Source organism: Pelmatolapia mariae, linkage group LG12 (assembly GCF_036321145.2).
Source record: "Pelmatolapia mariae isolate MD_Pm_ZW linkage group LG12, Pm_UMD_F_2, whole genome shotgun sequence".
Lineage (NCBI taxonomy): Eukaryota > Metazoa > Chordata > Actinopteri > Cichliformes > Cichlidae > Pelmatolapia > Pelmatolapia mariae.
Window position 1 is genome coordinate 7144737 of NC_086237.1, and position 17143 is coordinate 7161879.

The 17143-nt window shown below is 38.8% G+C and overlaps 1 protein-coding gene across 1 annotated transcript; it reads left to right on the plus strand.

Moving 5' to 3' along the window:
- Positions 1–21: 21 nt before the first annotated feature.
- On the plus strand, positions 22–9769 carry LOC134639299 (P2Y purinoceptor 2). The gene is made up of 2 exons (XM_063490418.1): positions 22–95; positions 8618–9769. The coding sequence occupies exon 2, from the start codon at positions 8635–8637 to the stop codon at positions 9628–9630; it is 996 nt and encodes a 331-aa protein (XP_063346488.1). The 5' UTR covers positions 22–95; positions 8618–8634; the 3' UTR covers positions 9631–9769.
- Positions 9770–17143: the final 7374 nt, after the last annotated feature.

Sequence of the window (17143 nt, forward strand, 5' to 3'; positions counted from 1 at the left end):
TTTGTTACACTTTGAAAAAACAAAGCAGAAAAACAGGGATTACAGTGAGAATTACCAAGTACGGATCTGCTCCGAGACCACTGGAAACTGCATGAGTGAGTGGGACACACACACACACAGTGAAACAAAAATGATCAGTGATGCCTCTGACGAGTCTGTTTTCTTCATCAGTGGGTCTTTTTTACTCAAATATGATAAAACCTTAATTATCCTCACCACACACACATGCATATACAGTGATGTGTTCTCACTGTGTATCCTCTAGCTCTCAGGTATTCCTCTGCACACAGACCAGCTGAAAAAAAGGATTTTTTTTTTTTTAATCCAAATGGCAGTTTTGATGAAGTATTTCTTTTCAGTTGTTGTACAACAAGAACAACATCTGAAGTTTGGGAATTGTTGCCTAGGCTTCAGTAAATCTCATTAATATAGTTAAAACGTAAATGAGATGAATTTTTTCACGCAAAAGATGTAAAAGTAACTTAATGTCAGACAAAAGGCTCATTGCACTCTGATTGTCACATTTTGACATATGTATATGTTGACTCAGCAACAGTATTAATGGCAAATGTTTTGCCTCATTACTTGCAAGTTTAATGAAGCCTTACTAAGCTTTTGTGCTTTTTTGTGTTGTACCCAGAGGTTTCAACACAGCTGTTACATAAACTGGTTGAGGTCCTAATTAGTGCTGTGAGCAAAATGGTGCCAAACCATATTTTAAAAAGTAACTTTATTCTACAGAAAATAAGAGTACAAGTACTTTTTTTCCTCATCAATCTGAACTTATTTTGTAAAACAGTTTTTGCTGTTTCTTCAGAAGTAATGTTATTTCTGACTCATCGTATTTTAAGATCGTCCAAATACTTTAGTAGGCATTGTAATCCTACTGCAGCGTATTTAAAAAATAAATACTTTTGTAGGGTATTTGTTTTGTACTTTGACTGTAATGCAGATGATTGGTCTCTCCCAGTGCCCCTGCACTGCAGTACTGTAATCTCACAGTGCCTAGTGCCACTGATAGCATGGGTAGCAATGTAACTTCGTACATATACTTTGATATTTGAATGTACTCTGCACTTCCAGTATACCTTATTTGGCTATTTCATGCTGTTTGCAAATGTTGCATTTTGTACTTGTAGATAAAGGTACCAAGCAGCATACAAATACTTAAAATAATCTCCATCAATAATGAGTACTTTCACTCTAGGTTCCTAAAGTGTATTTTGATGCTTAAATGTTTTCTCTTTGCAAAATGTTTATTCAATACTAAACAATGTTTAAACTTTTGTGCAGCTTATTTTAATGACATACATCGATATGAGAGCACAGGGCCGAACCTTCTTCATGCCTCAAAACTGTCCTCAGTGTATTTAAACAAATATTTTTATTTCCTGTGCCCTCATGTTGTTGTTTGTGATCCATTCTGTACAAGCCCTTAAAAACAATCCTGGAAACACTTGTAGTATAATGTGTATTTACAGATACTGTGACTCTGATCTTTCAGTTCCTATGCAATACCGAGATAAGCTGAGTAAAAAGAGAACAGAATGTGACCAAACAGGGTGGAGAGCAATAAGTGTGACCCATGTGGACAGTATACAGTAAACAGACTCCCTTCGATTTTTCTTAGTTTTCTGTATATTTCCTCATCATCATCATCATTGAGAACATTTTAATATCAGATAAAGACAACACAAGTAAAATGCAGACAAAATGCAGGTTTTAAATTATGATTTTATTTATTAAGGGATAAAAGCTATCCAAACCTACCTGGCCTGGTGTGAAAAAGTAATTGCCTTCCTTGTTAACTGTAATTAAGCAGAGTTATTCAGCAGGGCAGTGATTCAAAACACACCAGCAAGTGCACTCCTGAATCACTCAAAAAGGAAGAAAAAGAAGGGTTTAGAGTAGCCTAGTCCTAAAAGGCCAGACTAAATTGCTATTGACATCATTCAAACTGTTCGTTCGTGCTCCAGTGTGACCAAAATAAAATAATTCTGCAAAAGGAGCCACCTCAAATTCCTCCACAGGGATGTGAAAGAGTCATTATCAAGTATCAAACACTTGATTGCAGTTTGTGCTGCCAAGGGTGGAAAAAACAGGTATTAACTTTAGAGGGAAATTATGTTTAAAAAATAGATCATCATTTCAAAACTGCATTTTCATTTATGTGGGTTAGCTTTCTGTAATATTACTTTTTTTTCATTATCTACAATATTTAAGTGTGAAAAGTATACAAAAAACTGAAAATTTGCAAGGGGACAAATCCTTTTGTCACTGTAATGTATAACATGGTAAACTGTAAATGGCTTGTATTTGTATAGCGCTTTACTTAGTCCCTAAGGACCCCAAAGCGCTTTACATATTCTTATATTATAACATTATAACACAATAACACAAATAACACAGAATAATATGAAGCAGTCCAAACAAATCTCAGACGTCTGAAAGCTGCAAATAAATGCATCAGTTTAAGAAAAGACTGCAGAACACATTCTGTAAAAAGCAGTGTACTGTCTGCCCTCAGACAGAGCATACAGTGTTATTCTGTCTGTACTATCCAGGATTCTACATTATACCACAATGTTGACAATATTTCCCCAGCTGGAAATATGCACCGTTTTTGTTCCCCTTATTGTTTTTCCATTAGGTTACCTGGCAATTCCCTACTGACTCTCACATCCTCTACACACTATCATGTGTCCCTGGCATGTGTTACTAATAAAAGCAGGTCCGTTGTCAACAGAAGATGCAAAGCATACTTTTTCACACTAAGACTAGAAATTGGAACAGGTTTCTCCATGTGTTTACAGCTGACGCAGTTCAATAGTAGACTACTTCTCTCCAACATTATTTTAATATAAATGGATCCATCAGACAGATGAAAGATGATTTTGGTCTGCCCCTCACAGCATTTTAAAATGTTACTAGCTATGCTGGATTATGTCTTGAGTACTGGACTTCTTCACAAACCAAATAGTGGCATAACAGGACAAAACAGGAACTCTTTGAATTCACAAGTAATATCTGCTAATACACACACACTGCATCTCCTTCTTTGTGTAGTTTGTCATCTGCAAAAGGACATGTCTCTTCTTTCATAGTGAAAGAGCAAGTGTTTTTCAGGCCACACGGGTTTCATTAAAGAACTGCAAGTCACCATTGAAGCACCTGCTCACTAAACATAGCATGTATATTTAAAAAAAAATCTAGCTTTCAGGTCTGAAACGTGACGCCAAACATGGTGGCTTCTTTGGTTACAGTGTTGCCTGAGACCTTAGTACACTTTTCTGATAGATTTAAGGTCGTTTCATGTCACTTAAAACACCATGAAATTAATTTAGTAAATTTTGGTCCTTTTAGAATCAGAAAGACGGCTAAGATGACATACTGTCGGGTGGCCCTGTGTTATGGCTGAAAATTTAGCACCATATGTGTCTGCAGTATTTCTTGGTTTCTTAGAGTCACCCTTCATTCTCTGCATATCAGTGTGGTGGCAGTAAAAATGTTCAGCTCCATGCTCAATGCAACTTTCCAGCATTCATCCATTACACAGGTCAGCAGGTAATAATCATCAGAGGTACTTTTCTGTTAGTTATTTTCACAATGATTTCAAACCTGTACCTAGTTTTTCTCTAGGACATTAGTTCTTCTGATGAACTTTATTATACATTTTGTGTTTGTTGACCAGTATTTTTGGACCAGAAGTCAAAGCATATAGCACAAAAGGAAATTAAGACTTATTGGTAAAAGCGGTCTGCTGTTTGCATGTGTATGTAAGGACGATGGTTTTCGACTACGTCTGTAAGCAACCAAGCCTTAAGCTTGAAAAGCATTCAAGTGGCTCTGTGAAAACTTAATCACCTGCATACAGGGAAGTAGTTTAAAAAAAACAAAAAACAAAACAGAAAATGGGCTGCTGCATGTCACTGAAAATCCATTTCCTACATTCATATTTGAAAAGTCTGTGCATGGTGAGTAACAAAGGAGAACGTTTCCAACATGATATTCAGCTAACAGAGGGTTGCTACCGGGGTTTCTGGAATGAAACTATTGCTGAATGCTTTACTGTGACAATCCAGATCTAATATTGTACAAAATAAAATCATACTCCATGCCTTTCTTGACATGACTGGAAAATATTAAAGGCACATGTAAAATCTGCACCAAAAAAAATGTAGGAAAGTGTGTTTAGGTCACTTGCAAAAACTTTTTTCTGTTGCTTTGTGTTATGTGCTGTGCTTTGAAAAGCACCAACAAGGCACTGCATTCTGTTGCTTTTCAGAGCTTATAAGACATATGCCTGTAAATCAATGGTTACATCCTCGTGCAGTAAAGTGGATTTATGTTGTATCACAAGACAGATCCGAGCCGACAATCTACACAAGGCTTTTGTAGAGAACAGCGGAGGCAGTTTATCTTGGTTAAATTCTCAAAATCCTTTTTTTTTAAGAGTCACAAAACAGACAGAAACACAAGACAATAAATATACTTTGTATATGAAGTACCCCTCATAAAATCAGCAATAAGAAATTCATTCTCTTAAAGAGTCTGATTTTTTTCTCTGTGGGTGGAAACGGAGGTCTCGGGCTCATGTGGTCTGATGAAACTGCAGATTGCAAAAAAGTAAAAGAGTTCACAATTCACATTAGTTTCTGTTGCAACTGCTTTTTCATTTCATGTGAAAAGCTGCATACTGCAGAGGCACACACGTTAGTGTGCACTCCTGACACTTTTTCTTTGGTTGAGTTTTTAAATGTGTTTTAATGAAGAACTCTATTAGAACGTAAACAGAAGGAAGATTTGATTAATTATTTATCAGTTATATAGCAGCAGTCTTATCTTTGTATAGATCCATTCACTGAAAAATCTAAAGAGAACTGAAACAGAAAAAAAGACTGCTTTGTCTGATGGGCATCCCAACAGGCAGCTGTAGCCAGTCAGTCTTTCTCTAAGAGAAGTCACAGAAGGAGACTCTTAACAGTGCTGGTGCAATGTTAAAAAGAATGTTTACCTTTAACCGCAGTGAAGTATGAGGGCCATATTGAGAGAAACAAAGTTATTATTGGTCATTTTGAGAATAAACTGAAACTGTGTTACAAAAAAAGTGTGAAAAACAAAAAAAATGTGGAGATTAGAGTTGTTGTTTCAAGACACTTCACGGCTGCTACACCCTCTGAGTACTTCATAATTACTTTGACTAACAAGGAAGGAAATTATGTCTCTTTTAGCACTTAAACATATTGTGGTGATCAGTATAAGGATGGTGAGAAGATGGTGCAGAAAGCTGCATCTGGTCAGACGGAAAAACATGAAATCATGAAAAGATGCGAGGATATTGATGGTTATGCCCTCGAGCAGTAACAAGAATATGTGTTGTAATACGAAACAGCTGATCACGTCATCTACACAAGGCACATTTAAGGAAATTGTTACTTTGAGTCCTGACATAGTTGGCAGCTTTCTGAAACAGAAAAAAAGCTGCTGTCAGTAGTTGTCACTGTAGCGCTCCGCCCCTAACAACTCTACATGCTGACACTCCTCAAGAGAAGCAGTCATTGTGTTACTGGATACAAATTACTGAGGATAACTTCAGCTCTGGTAAGATCTTTAAAAAACAATTGCAATTACAAGAAAGTACAAGACTTACATATTTTACATGTTTTGCTTTTGCTTTAAAGCATGTGGTTAATTCATATATATGCGTCACATATGTATGATTGTAGCCAAGGAAATCTTTCACATTTTCATGTAAGCTTAGAAATAATAAGAAACTGTGAGAAATTACACAAGTACAGTTCTAACTGTAAAAATAAAAGAACATTAATATTTCAGACTGTGGACTAATGAGCAAGAAAACCGATGTACTTTAGTGCCCCTCCGAACCAAAGGTCAAATTTCCTTGAGTTAAGGAGATGAAACTGATTTTATCAACTCATTGTTCCAAAAAACACTCTTAAATGTAAACAGTTATAGTGGACAGTATGGCATCTAAAAGTGTCAGAAGAGCTGTTAATTTGATCTTAGACACAAGGTTGGTAAGAGTTAAGCATGTGAAGCTGTAAAACTCTTTGTGGAAACTGAATCAGTTGCATCAAATGCAGGAACAGGCAGACCAAAGGTGAGCTCACTATTGGAAGATCAGTTCAGTGAGAGATAGAAAAGTAAACCAATCACAGATACAGGATTTGATTCCACAAAAAAGCACAGGTCCTATCAACAGGTAGCTATTGGTGTTCTTAGAGGATGAGGAAAATCTTCAAAACACTGTTCAGAAAGATAAAGCAGGACAAATGGCTCATGCAGACAAAGACATCCAAACAGTTTACAAGAAGAAGCAGCACCTCAAGATTCAAAACTGCATATAGATCCATAGCTCCAGAAGTATATCTGAATCTAAAATAGGTTAATAGAATTCTTCCAAAAATTCTTGGATCCAGATCTCTAAAATCTCTGAAATCACAGGCATCATGAATTCTACAAACAGACATCATTTTTACATTACCTCTACCAGGGAGGTTAAAGTCTGAAGACAGAAGAAGACCAACAGGCAAACATAACTGCCATGTCACCTGACCTTAGCTCCACTGAACACTGACGCTGTTTGGAAAACTGCCACATCATGCTGGGATGATGTCTGAGTCACCAGAATCTGGAATCCATGCAGCTCTTCACTCATTACTACAGCATATAGGATAGTGCAATTCAAAATTTTCAGACAGGATCATAGAAAGGCTGACAGTAAGAAAGTACAAAGCAGTTAATAAGCCTATTTAAGCCTGATGCATACAGGAGACATTTATTTATTTGTGAATAACAAATAAGAAAAAACGCAGACTGTTGTACTCAGACAGGCAGTTTCAAAGCTGAGCCTGAAGTCATATCAGCATGGGCAACAAAGGAAACTACTTCAATCTCAAACTGTGCTGAGATTGAAGTAGATTGAAGAGACTGAGATTGTCGGCCACATTGTTCTTGTAGAACAATGTGGCCGGATTTCTTAAAAGTTGTTCATTATTCATTCAGCATTATGAATAAATAATGAAAAAAATGCAAAAAGAGTGCAAGGGCAATAATATAGAAAAGATTCAGTAAGAATAAACGGATCAAAGGAAAAAAGAATGAATAAAGTGAGATTAACACGAGGCACTGAAACTGAATCTGTTGAGTACTTTACTCTTACTTTACTGAAGTGAATTGTTTGAATGGTTTCAAGGTTAAACATGTTGCTGTGCAGTTTTACCACAGTAAAATGTCAGGAAGCCTTGTTTTGGGGAAGCAGTATGATGGACACGGATGTGTAGGTGTGTTTATAAAGGAAAAACAAACACACACTTCTCAGTTGCAGAACAGCATCAACAAAATGAAAGGATTTTTCTCCATGAGCTTTCTCTTTTTAGGAGGAATTGGCTAAATATACTGCCAATTCAGAGTTCAAACAAAGGCTTTGGGAGCCTGAAGTGACTGTCACTCATAGTCCTCAATAAACAGGAGCAGATGGCATTAAATGGTTAAACGGTTAAAATAATAATCCAGAAGCAGGACAATAATACTAATACTTTTGCATGCTGATTGGTCAGTTAAGGATTCCTAACAGCACACAACACTTTAATGGCATTTGATTACCCAGTTTATCTCAACCCATTCTATTAAACAGATGGTAAAAATTGCCAGTAAAATGTTACTCCGTGTAATTTAAGGCCTCATTTATTTTCAGCAATCTCTTGATCAATCCCAAGGAGGGTTAGGGTTGCTTGCGTGAAAGGGTGAATGAGGCAAGTTGTGTAAAGTGCTTTGAGTGCTGGGTTAGAGTAGAAAAGAGCTATGTAAGCACCGGTTCATTTACATGCAAATCAAAACAGCCATATCCTCAACAAAATCTCAACTAATAAGCTTTTTAAAAAACAAGCAAACAAAAATCACCTAGAGAACTGTGGTGGTTATGTAAGTGGGAAACAGTCCATAAACCCCAGGCAAACACACAAGGTTACAAAAACTGAAATGTGCACAACTGGCCAAAACCATACCAAAATGTGACTTGCACCAGTATGTGTGTCATTTTTGGGCAAGAACAGCGAGTACAAAGGGCCCATTTATATTCACTGCTGCAACCTTGTCTCACAGTCACTTGTATTTAAAACCGCCATTGAGGTACAGGAGCCGCTGCAGTATTATCCTGAACAACAGGTGTCGACACTCAGACAATATTGTCACACAAACGCTGATATAAAAGAGGAAGAAGTCAAAACCAGAAGCCAAGAATTTGTCATGTGTTTGTTTTTCACAAGGTCCAGAATTTTCAAACTATTCCAACATCTCCCTCTGTATATCTGTATGTCTCTGCGCCTCTGTACGGGAACATCATTAAACCGACACAACCATACACTTGCGTCTTCAGCTGTGGCGACCAAGGCACAGCTGAACAGGTTACAAAAAGATACACATGGTGTGACACCCACGACACAGGCAACGCAGTGAGCATAACTACCCATTACTCTCTTTGGAGCCAGCCTCAAGCGGTCAAACTACAGCTTTTGCCACTTCCCGCTGGCTTCATTTTTCAGCCACAGAGGCTGCCACATGACTGTGTTGTGATGATTGTTTTGTTTTCTCACAGGTGTAAGGAACTAAAAGATGCCTGGTGAAGTTCTCTCTCAGCTTGGGAATAACAGCAATGCTTCTGGCCTTTGCCTGGCGGAGAGTCAGCATGTGTCTATCACCATCCTGCTCTGCCTGGTCTTCTTCATTGGCTTCCTCCTGAACACCTTCAGCCTGTGGGTGTTCTGCTGCCGGTTGCCCTGCTGGACTTCTGGAACCACGCTGCAGTTCCACCTGGCCCTCAGCGATGCCATCGCCACACCAGTCACTCCCATGATGGCAGTTTACTTTGCTATGGGTAACAACTGGCCATTTGGTCAGTTCCTGTGTCAACTCAAGATTGCCCTGCTGAGTTCACATTTCTATGGCAGTACCATTTTCCTCACTCTCATCAGCATTCATCGGTATGTGGCTGTTGTTCACTTCAACAGGAGCTCTTGTATAAAACGGAAGGAGTTTGTCAGGAAGCTCTGTGCTGGAGTTTGGTCTCTGCTACTGATCCAGGCTCTGATCTTTGCTTTTACTCTTCCTACCACCACAGAAGGGAAAAACAAACAATGTCTCTCCATCCATCAGACCAAACTGACAGAATCCTACTTTGTCATTAACTTTATCCTGTTTATCTTTGGGTTTTTACTCCCTTTCTTTGTGTCTGCTGCATGCTATAGCCGTCTAGCAAACACCTTAACTCGCTTAAACATTAGCACAGCTAAAGGTCTGAAAGTGAAGGTGAAATCTCAGAGGATGATAGGTGTGTGTCTGGTTATATTCGCTTTGTGCTTCCTGCCTCTGAATGTGGTACGGACTGTAGGAGTCATATTAAAAAAATACTACCCGCAACAATGCCATCTTCTCCTTCAGTTTGAGACAGCATATTATGCAACCTGGATTTTTGCGGGAGTAAACAGCTGCCTGGATCCACTGTTGTACTACTTCGGTTCGCAAAACTTTCGAGATACCTTCCAGTCTTTCAGGATGGGGCAGGTTGACATTCAGAACAGAAGTGATTCAGAAATGACTGGAAATTTCTAACATGTGGATATGACATGGATATGACTGGTATCTGAGTCTCAAGATCCAGTGTTGGCGGAAGACTATGTTTGAAATTCCCATTTAGAAACAATACAGATGTTATATTGTTAGCTGGTTTACGATGAAGATCTCTCTATGTACTCTAAAAACCCAAAATATTAACAGATATCATACAGTACCTATCACCCATCTTTTATCTATTATTTCACAACTATCTTATACACAAAACTATTTTCTGTATTTTTTCCTTTTCTATATCTATTACTAAATGGTGGTGGTAGTAATCACCATATTTATGAACTGCACAGGGGACCAGCAAGTGGGTGGGATTGATAATAAACTTACAAACCATACAGCAGATATTCATGATTGCATCCCACCAAACCATGACAGTCTGTATTATAAGGGATTCTGGAATGATCTCATGTATTCTAACATTTTCAGTATCACCTGTGCGTTTACTGTTGTCACATGCCAAACTGCCAGCAAGAAAACCATGTCATGTGTTGCCACACCACACCCCAAGTTTCACATCCAGACTCCAGCCTGTGGTTAGACAATAAAAGCACCTAGGTTAAGGTAAAGGAAAGACCATGGTGTGAAACAAAATGTTGACTCTGAAGTCAATGTGTTCTCTGTGTATTAAAGTAACTGTCTTATAATAAAAGACAACTCCATATCTTGGTTGTGCAAGTTTTATATTATAGAGGACACAGAAATAATGTCTTCAAAATGGGTTTTCTTTCTTTTAACCCTGAAAAAAACACTAATACTAACTAAGCACAAAATAACGTAAGTAAACCTAAAACACCCAAGCGTTTCTGATAAGCACTTGGTTGGCATTCAAAGTCTTCAGCCCTTGGCCACGCCTTTTGCCCAGACAGGAAACAGCCACCGCCCCAAACCAGGTAAAGAAAGAAAAACATAATTAATATAATAAAAAACATCTTTAGAAAAACCACACAATACTATTATGTGCACGCTTCATTAAAGTAGTGTCAGGTTTAAGTAAAAACATTAATGAATTATATTAGTGAAGCAACTGCAAACCAAACTAATAAAGTGAATGAATGGACTTGTTTTATCTATGTGTGGCTGACGCCATCACACAATCACTCATGTCTTCATTTTGACTAAAAATGATGAATGGCTGTATTCATGCCAACCAACACTGTAATCCATACAGCAATGCTTTTATTGTGCTAAGAATTTGATATAATAATTCCCAGCGCACCACTTATTTCCTATGCCCATTGATTCTTTGACCAAAATGCTACAAAAACTAACAGACTTTGCCATTGCAGATCATAAGGTCTCTGCAAATTTAGATTTGTCCTTCCCCAATTTAGAAAAAGGTCAGTTTCCTCTCCTTCTATAGCACAGATGTGATACACAGAAGGAGTTTCAATGTTAGTAACGCAGTAACTGTGGGTTTGTGAAATATTGCCTTAGCTCAAGTCCCAAGAGTCCAAGACTCTGTAACACTGTTCAAGTGACATTAACAAGCACTGCTGCACAGACCACTACTGTGTCAGGTGGCCACTTTCGTAACTCAACAAAAAAATATATTGAGTGTGCCAGCAGAAGTCAAATAACCACAAACTAAATGCTGGTGTGTTTCGAACTGACAAAAAAAAAAGGAGAATTGGAAAATGCAATGGCCATTTAATGACCCAGTACTCCAAACCACAAACTCCATATTATATTCTAACTTGGGGTGCATTCATCGGAGTGTGAATGTTGATTAGTTTGCACTTGTGTTTAGAAGTGCTTGTGAGATTGGGGGTGAATGAGGCATGTTGTAAAGAGCGCTTTGAGTACTCTGGGAGAGTAGAAAAGAATCTATACTATATAAGAATCAGTCCATTTACCATAACTTACTTCGATTATCCTCTTAATACATTCTTGTAGTGACGCAATAATCAGTGCCCAACACACTTTCTTGAATAATAATGTTACAACTTCAAGAAAACTATTTTTTAATGTGACAAACACAGTAAGCATTACAGAGGAACAGACTTACATACTTCGCACATAATAATTTGCCAAAAATAAAAAAAATCTGTAAGGCAGAATGAGCCTATTGTTGTGTGAAAGTTAGTGACTCATTTAGCTTCTTAGTGGTCGAAAGTGAGAGGCTGGCAGAACCACACCTTTTCAGTGTTACTTTACACAGCTAATCGACACTTGCACTTTAATAACAAATTAAATGGATGCATCAATAGTAATAAGTAATTTAAAGGCTGCAACTAGCATTTACAGAAAGGTATTCCTAGAATAATCACTGCGTTCCATTAAGAATTACTTCTATCACCTAAAGCCTGTTTACTAGCTGAGCCCAGGAACCTGTAACTTAGAGGAGCCACAAATATAATGGGTCATTAGTGCAAACAACTTTTTGCAATCTGATTGGATCACTGAATCCAGTCAGATTAAGTAACGTAGACCCTGTGGTGTCTATGTTACACACACTAGCTTTGTCTTCAAGTGGCACCATGTTCAAAAACACAAGACTTTTACTTTTTATAAATTATTTGTCAAGCACATCAAAGTAACAGAGACCAATATTATTTCTGCATAGCTGATCTAGTTGCAAGTCAATTCAGACATGGGCTGGCTTTAGCAAGGCTATCCTCTCTGCTATATGGTCAAAGGCAGGTTCCAAATTAAGTTAGGCGTTCAAATTTCCAGTCAGAATGGCCCCAAACTAGGATTTTTATTTTTGCTTCACCAACCCCAAGTTAATGATCAAAGATGGCAGAAGTGCAGATGTATCCTTGGGGATCAGGACAAGTCTTCATGCTGGGGACTGTTTCCTGGATATCTGCCACTGCGATGGTTACTGGATCCTGTTTAGGGAGGTTACGGCGGTCTGCTCTTAGCTCCACTAGCCCCTAAGCACTGTGGTTATGTCTTGAATCTTTCACACACAAATATATACTGTTACTGTTCTTATTGTGTTGAAGTGTATACACACTTGTGCTGCAGGGACATTTATTTTTAAAGAACAGAATTCCCATCATGTGTCGCATGTCAAATACACTTATAGTGAAGTTAAACCACGTGAACAAAGGGGAAAAACATACCTGTTAGCAGAAGTATGAAGGTGCACAGGAAAATCTGACGTGCATGGTAAACTGCACCGACGATAATTAGGGAGGAATAAACACACATCAGCCTTCTGCCATTTTGGATGAACGCTCAAGCCCCTGAGAGAGCTCCAACTTTATTAGCAGCCACACACATGTAAATCACACCTCAAACATAAATAAACCCTCTGGCTGTGTCCATAATTGAGAGCATTTTCTTTCTTCATGTCAACACCCCCACTTGCTCTCATATTATGACTCTCTTAAGTAACAAAAACACATATAGGGTTTCTCACCCGGTACTGTATATATGTCTGTATACCTGATTAATGTCCAAACATAAACTTTTCAAACTTGAACAACTTAACTTTTGTTACAGGTTTTGTCATTACAATTGCTACCATCTCTTCTGTTGAACAATAATCCAGAGTTACTTTTCCTTCACTCGCAGTTGACCTTACAAAGTGGTACTTTATGTTAACATGTTTACATCTCTGTCTCGTTACAGGATTCTTAGCCAACGCAATTGCACCCTGGTTATCTTCATAAACCTTTGGCGGTGCATATGTTTGTCCATCGATACCTTGTAACAGTTACATTAGGTACAAACACTCCTGTAGGGTTGCAGCTAAAGCCATGTACTCAGCTTCACAGGTAGATAATGCAACAGTAGGTTGACTTTTGGTTTTCCATGAAATCAAAGGACCATTTAGAGCCAGACTTATACAATAACCAGTTGTACTACATCTGTCTGTTACATCAGCTGCCCAATCAGCATCACTGTATGCCCACAACCTCAGTTCTTCATTGTCACATTTTCTGTAACACAGTTCTTTCTCGGATGTTCCCTTCAGTACATGTTTTACTGTGGTTCACTGGTCTTCAGTTGGCTCAGTAAAATACTGTGACAGTTTACTGACTATCAAACTCAAGTCTGGTCTTGTGCATGTAGCCAAATAGCTCAGACTACCAACTGCCTCTCTGTACCTTTACATTAGATTAGATTAGATGAAACTTTATTAATCGCCTGGGTGGGTTCCTCCGGGAAATTCTTCACTCGTTTTTTCTGCACCATCAGTGTAGTTCAGTTTTTTCACACAAGGTGTCAGTCTTTCTTTACAATCCTGCATGTTGAAAATTTCAAGTATTTATTCCACATATTGTTTCTGTGACATTTTTACACAGTTATCACTCTGGTCAAAATCTACTCCAATGAAATGTCTCAGTTTACCCAAATCCTTCGTTTTGATTTTTGCTGCAAGCATTTCCTTCACAACAGTTAGTTCACTTTCATCACTAGTAGTGATGATCAGGTCATCTACCCATATTATCAAAATCACCTTCTTATTTCCTGTCATCTTTGTGTAAACACAATGGTCAGTGGGATTTTGCACAAAGTTGTTCTCACTCAGATATTCATGCAACACCTTGTTTTAGCCCATAGCTCTGTAACCATATGGCGACTTTTTCAACTTATACACTCATTTTTCATTTGTGTCAGGTTTCACCTCATAACCCTCAGGTTGTTGTTGTTGTTATTGGTGCGTGTAGATAGGCAGCTTTAACATCCATCTGATGTAAAAGCATGTTTTCTTGTGCTGCCTTTTGCATCAACACTCTGATAGTAGTCAGGTTAGCAGAAGGGGAAAATCTTTCATAATCCACACCCATCTTCTGACTGTATCCTTTAGCAACATAACGTGCCTTGTACTTCTCAGAACCATCAACATTGTTTTTGACTGTGTACAGCCATCTACCCCCCACTGCCTTCTTACCCTCAGGCAAAGGTGTCATTTTCTCTTAGTGATTGCATCTCCTCATTCGTTGCACTGACCCATTTCTCTGAGTTAGATGAAGCCATTGCTTCCTTGAATGTTTGGGGTATTTTACACATTGGTCTGTAACAATAATCCATGTTTGTGAGTACTTGATCACAATCCTATTTGTCGGTAACATATTCACTTAAATACCCAGGCTTTATTCTCACTCTGGAAGGGTACCTTGCAGCCTCGCAGTCAATTTCACTCTCCTGTGACTGGCTGCTCATCTCAGACATGGTTACTGGGATCTCTTCCTGAGTATCTGTGTGTTCTGTACCCACTCTTTTCTCTGGTCTTACTGGACCTGTTTTGTGTCTCAAAGTCACTGTCATCATCATCAGTTTATGTTTGTCTCTACTCTTGTTTTGGTCTCAAACTTCACCAGTATATGCTTCTGTACTTCTCCACTGTCTAGGTAGTAGCCCATATAAGCTGGACTGTTCCTGTCATTTGTGGCACTGCCCCCTGCTGTCCATTAAGCAAAACTCTGCCTCCCCTTTTTGCTCTGCAACTCCGGTGCACTTAGTGCCGTCAGCCAACTCTACGTAGTGCGTCTTGGTCTGGAAACTGTCGTCAAATTTTCCGAACTTCATTATATCTGTAATAATATGCGAAGTTGCCCCTGTGTCCACCATCAGACCCTTTTTGTTGATGCCACGTTCTGACTGGAACTCTGTATCCTTGCTGCTTATCCGGAATGCGTAGTCTTTGCTGCTCAACTCCTCAGAAACTTTTCGTGCATTGTTCTGTCTCCGTCTACAGGTTGAGTCCCAATAAGTGGTTTTACACTATCTACACCACTGCTTGCACTGGCACATCCTGGCTTTGTGTCCCTTTAGTTCGCATCTGAAACACACTATGTCTCTGTTGCTGGCTCCCCGGTCATTCAAATGTTCAAACATGGGTTTGTCACTCGGTCGTGCACGTCCTTTCATGACGTTGTCATCTCATGCTGCAGCGCGCATTTTCTCTGTGTCTTCGTAGCTTCGCAGTTTAGTTCTGAATTCAGCAAAAGTCAATTCAGCTCCACTTTGTGTGACATGGATAGCAAACGGTTTGAATGATTATGGCAGTCCCTTCAAAACCATTGCTACCAATCACTCAATGTTTCTCCAGCATTTCTCAGGGCTGTGATAGCTGTCTCTGATCGTATCACATACTCAGTCACAATCTCACTGCTGGACTTTTGGAGCGAAGTCCCTTTACTTGCACAATAGTTTTTTAGAATGCCCAGCACCTTCCACCATCCATCATCCGCAGCTTCTCGCATAACAAGAGACAAACTTTTATCATCCAGAAACTGGATCAGCTCCGCGTAGGCCTCTACATTCCTTGCTCTGTCTTCTTCTCCCTCTGTGTCGGTAGGCTGCTTCAAAATAATGTCTTTTAGTCCTTGCAAATGAAGGTGGCCCAAAACTTTGTCTGCCATAGTTACTCCATCAAAAACTAGCGCAGACCAACGGCTATTTGACTCAGCGGCTCGTCGGATCATGGCGCTATGGTATGCTGATCCTCACCAAGCACGCTGTACGTTGCGACATTTCTCTCTATGAGGCAAAAACACATGAACTCTTTTAGAAAGGTTCTTAGCTCTCTGGGTTCATAACCTGTTAGCAGAAGTATGAAGATGCGCAGGAAAATCTGATGTACATGGTAAACTGCACCGACGATACTTGGGGAGAAATAAACACATCAGCCTTCTGCCATTTTGGATGAACGCTCACGCCCCTGAGAGAGCGCCAACTTTATTAACAGCCACACACATGTAAATCACACCTCAAACATAAATAAACCCTCTGGCTGTTTCCATAATTGAGAACATTTTCTTTCTTCATGTCAAAAATACTTATGAAACGTCTGCAGTGCTCGCAGCAGTACATGCAAAAGCAGTGAGAAAAATCACACTAGTTTGCATGCACTGCCTGCGTGCTGCCATGTAGCATCATAACTGCAGATTAGTGCAGTCATTTGAATGGAATTTACTTGCATTCTGCATTCACTGTTTCAATGTCAGCAAAACAGGAAGAGACTTCAAACTTGTTGGCTTTTCATTTTCTGCTAGAATAAATTGTGTGTTTTCAGGCGCTCAAGAACAAAAAAAAGTTAGCCTTTGGTTATAAAACAAAGCTCAATATATTTAGTAAAAGTAAATCTATCACTAGTCTGTGTTGCAACTACACTACGACTACGAGTATTGCTTTTGGTGAGTGGAGTAAAATTCCATTATATTTTTACCCATTTTCATTCATTCATATGCAAAACACAATTTTCCCCATATAGTGTACTAGTGTATAGGCTCATTACATATTCACTTAAATAGTTGTGCTAGTTTTAGATAGTTCTCAACAGTTTCATTAGGGTGAATTTCATCTGTCAAGGCTTAGGGGCATTGCTACTTTGATCTACAGATATCCTTACTCTGGCAACTGCACTTTCTCTCCAAGTAACTGAACTGGAACTCTCCACTGTTTTTGTGGTGTCAGTGTGTTGTGTTAACATTTTAATATAAAACTAGCTGACAAACAATTTGTCAGGGTTTACAAGGAAATTGGCAGCAGGTTTATCCAGTTAAAGATAATTTACAGGTGGCATTGAACACTGCAA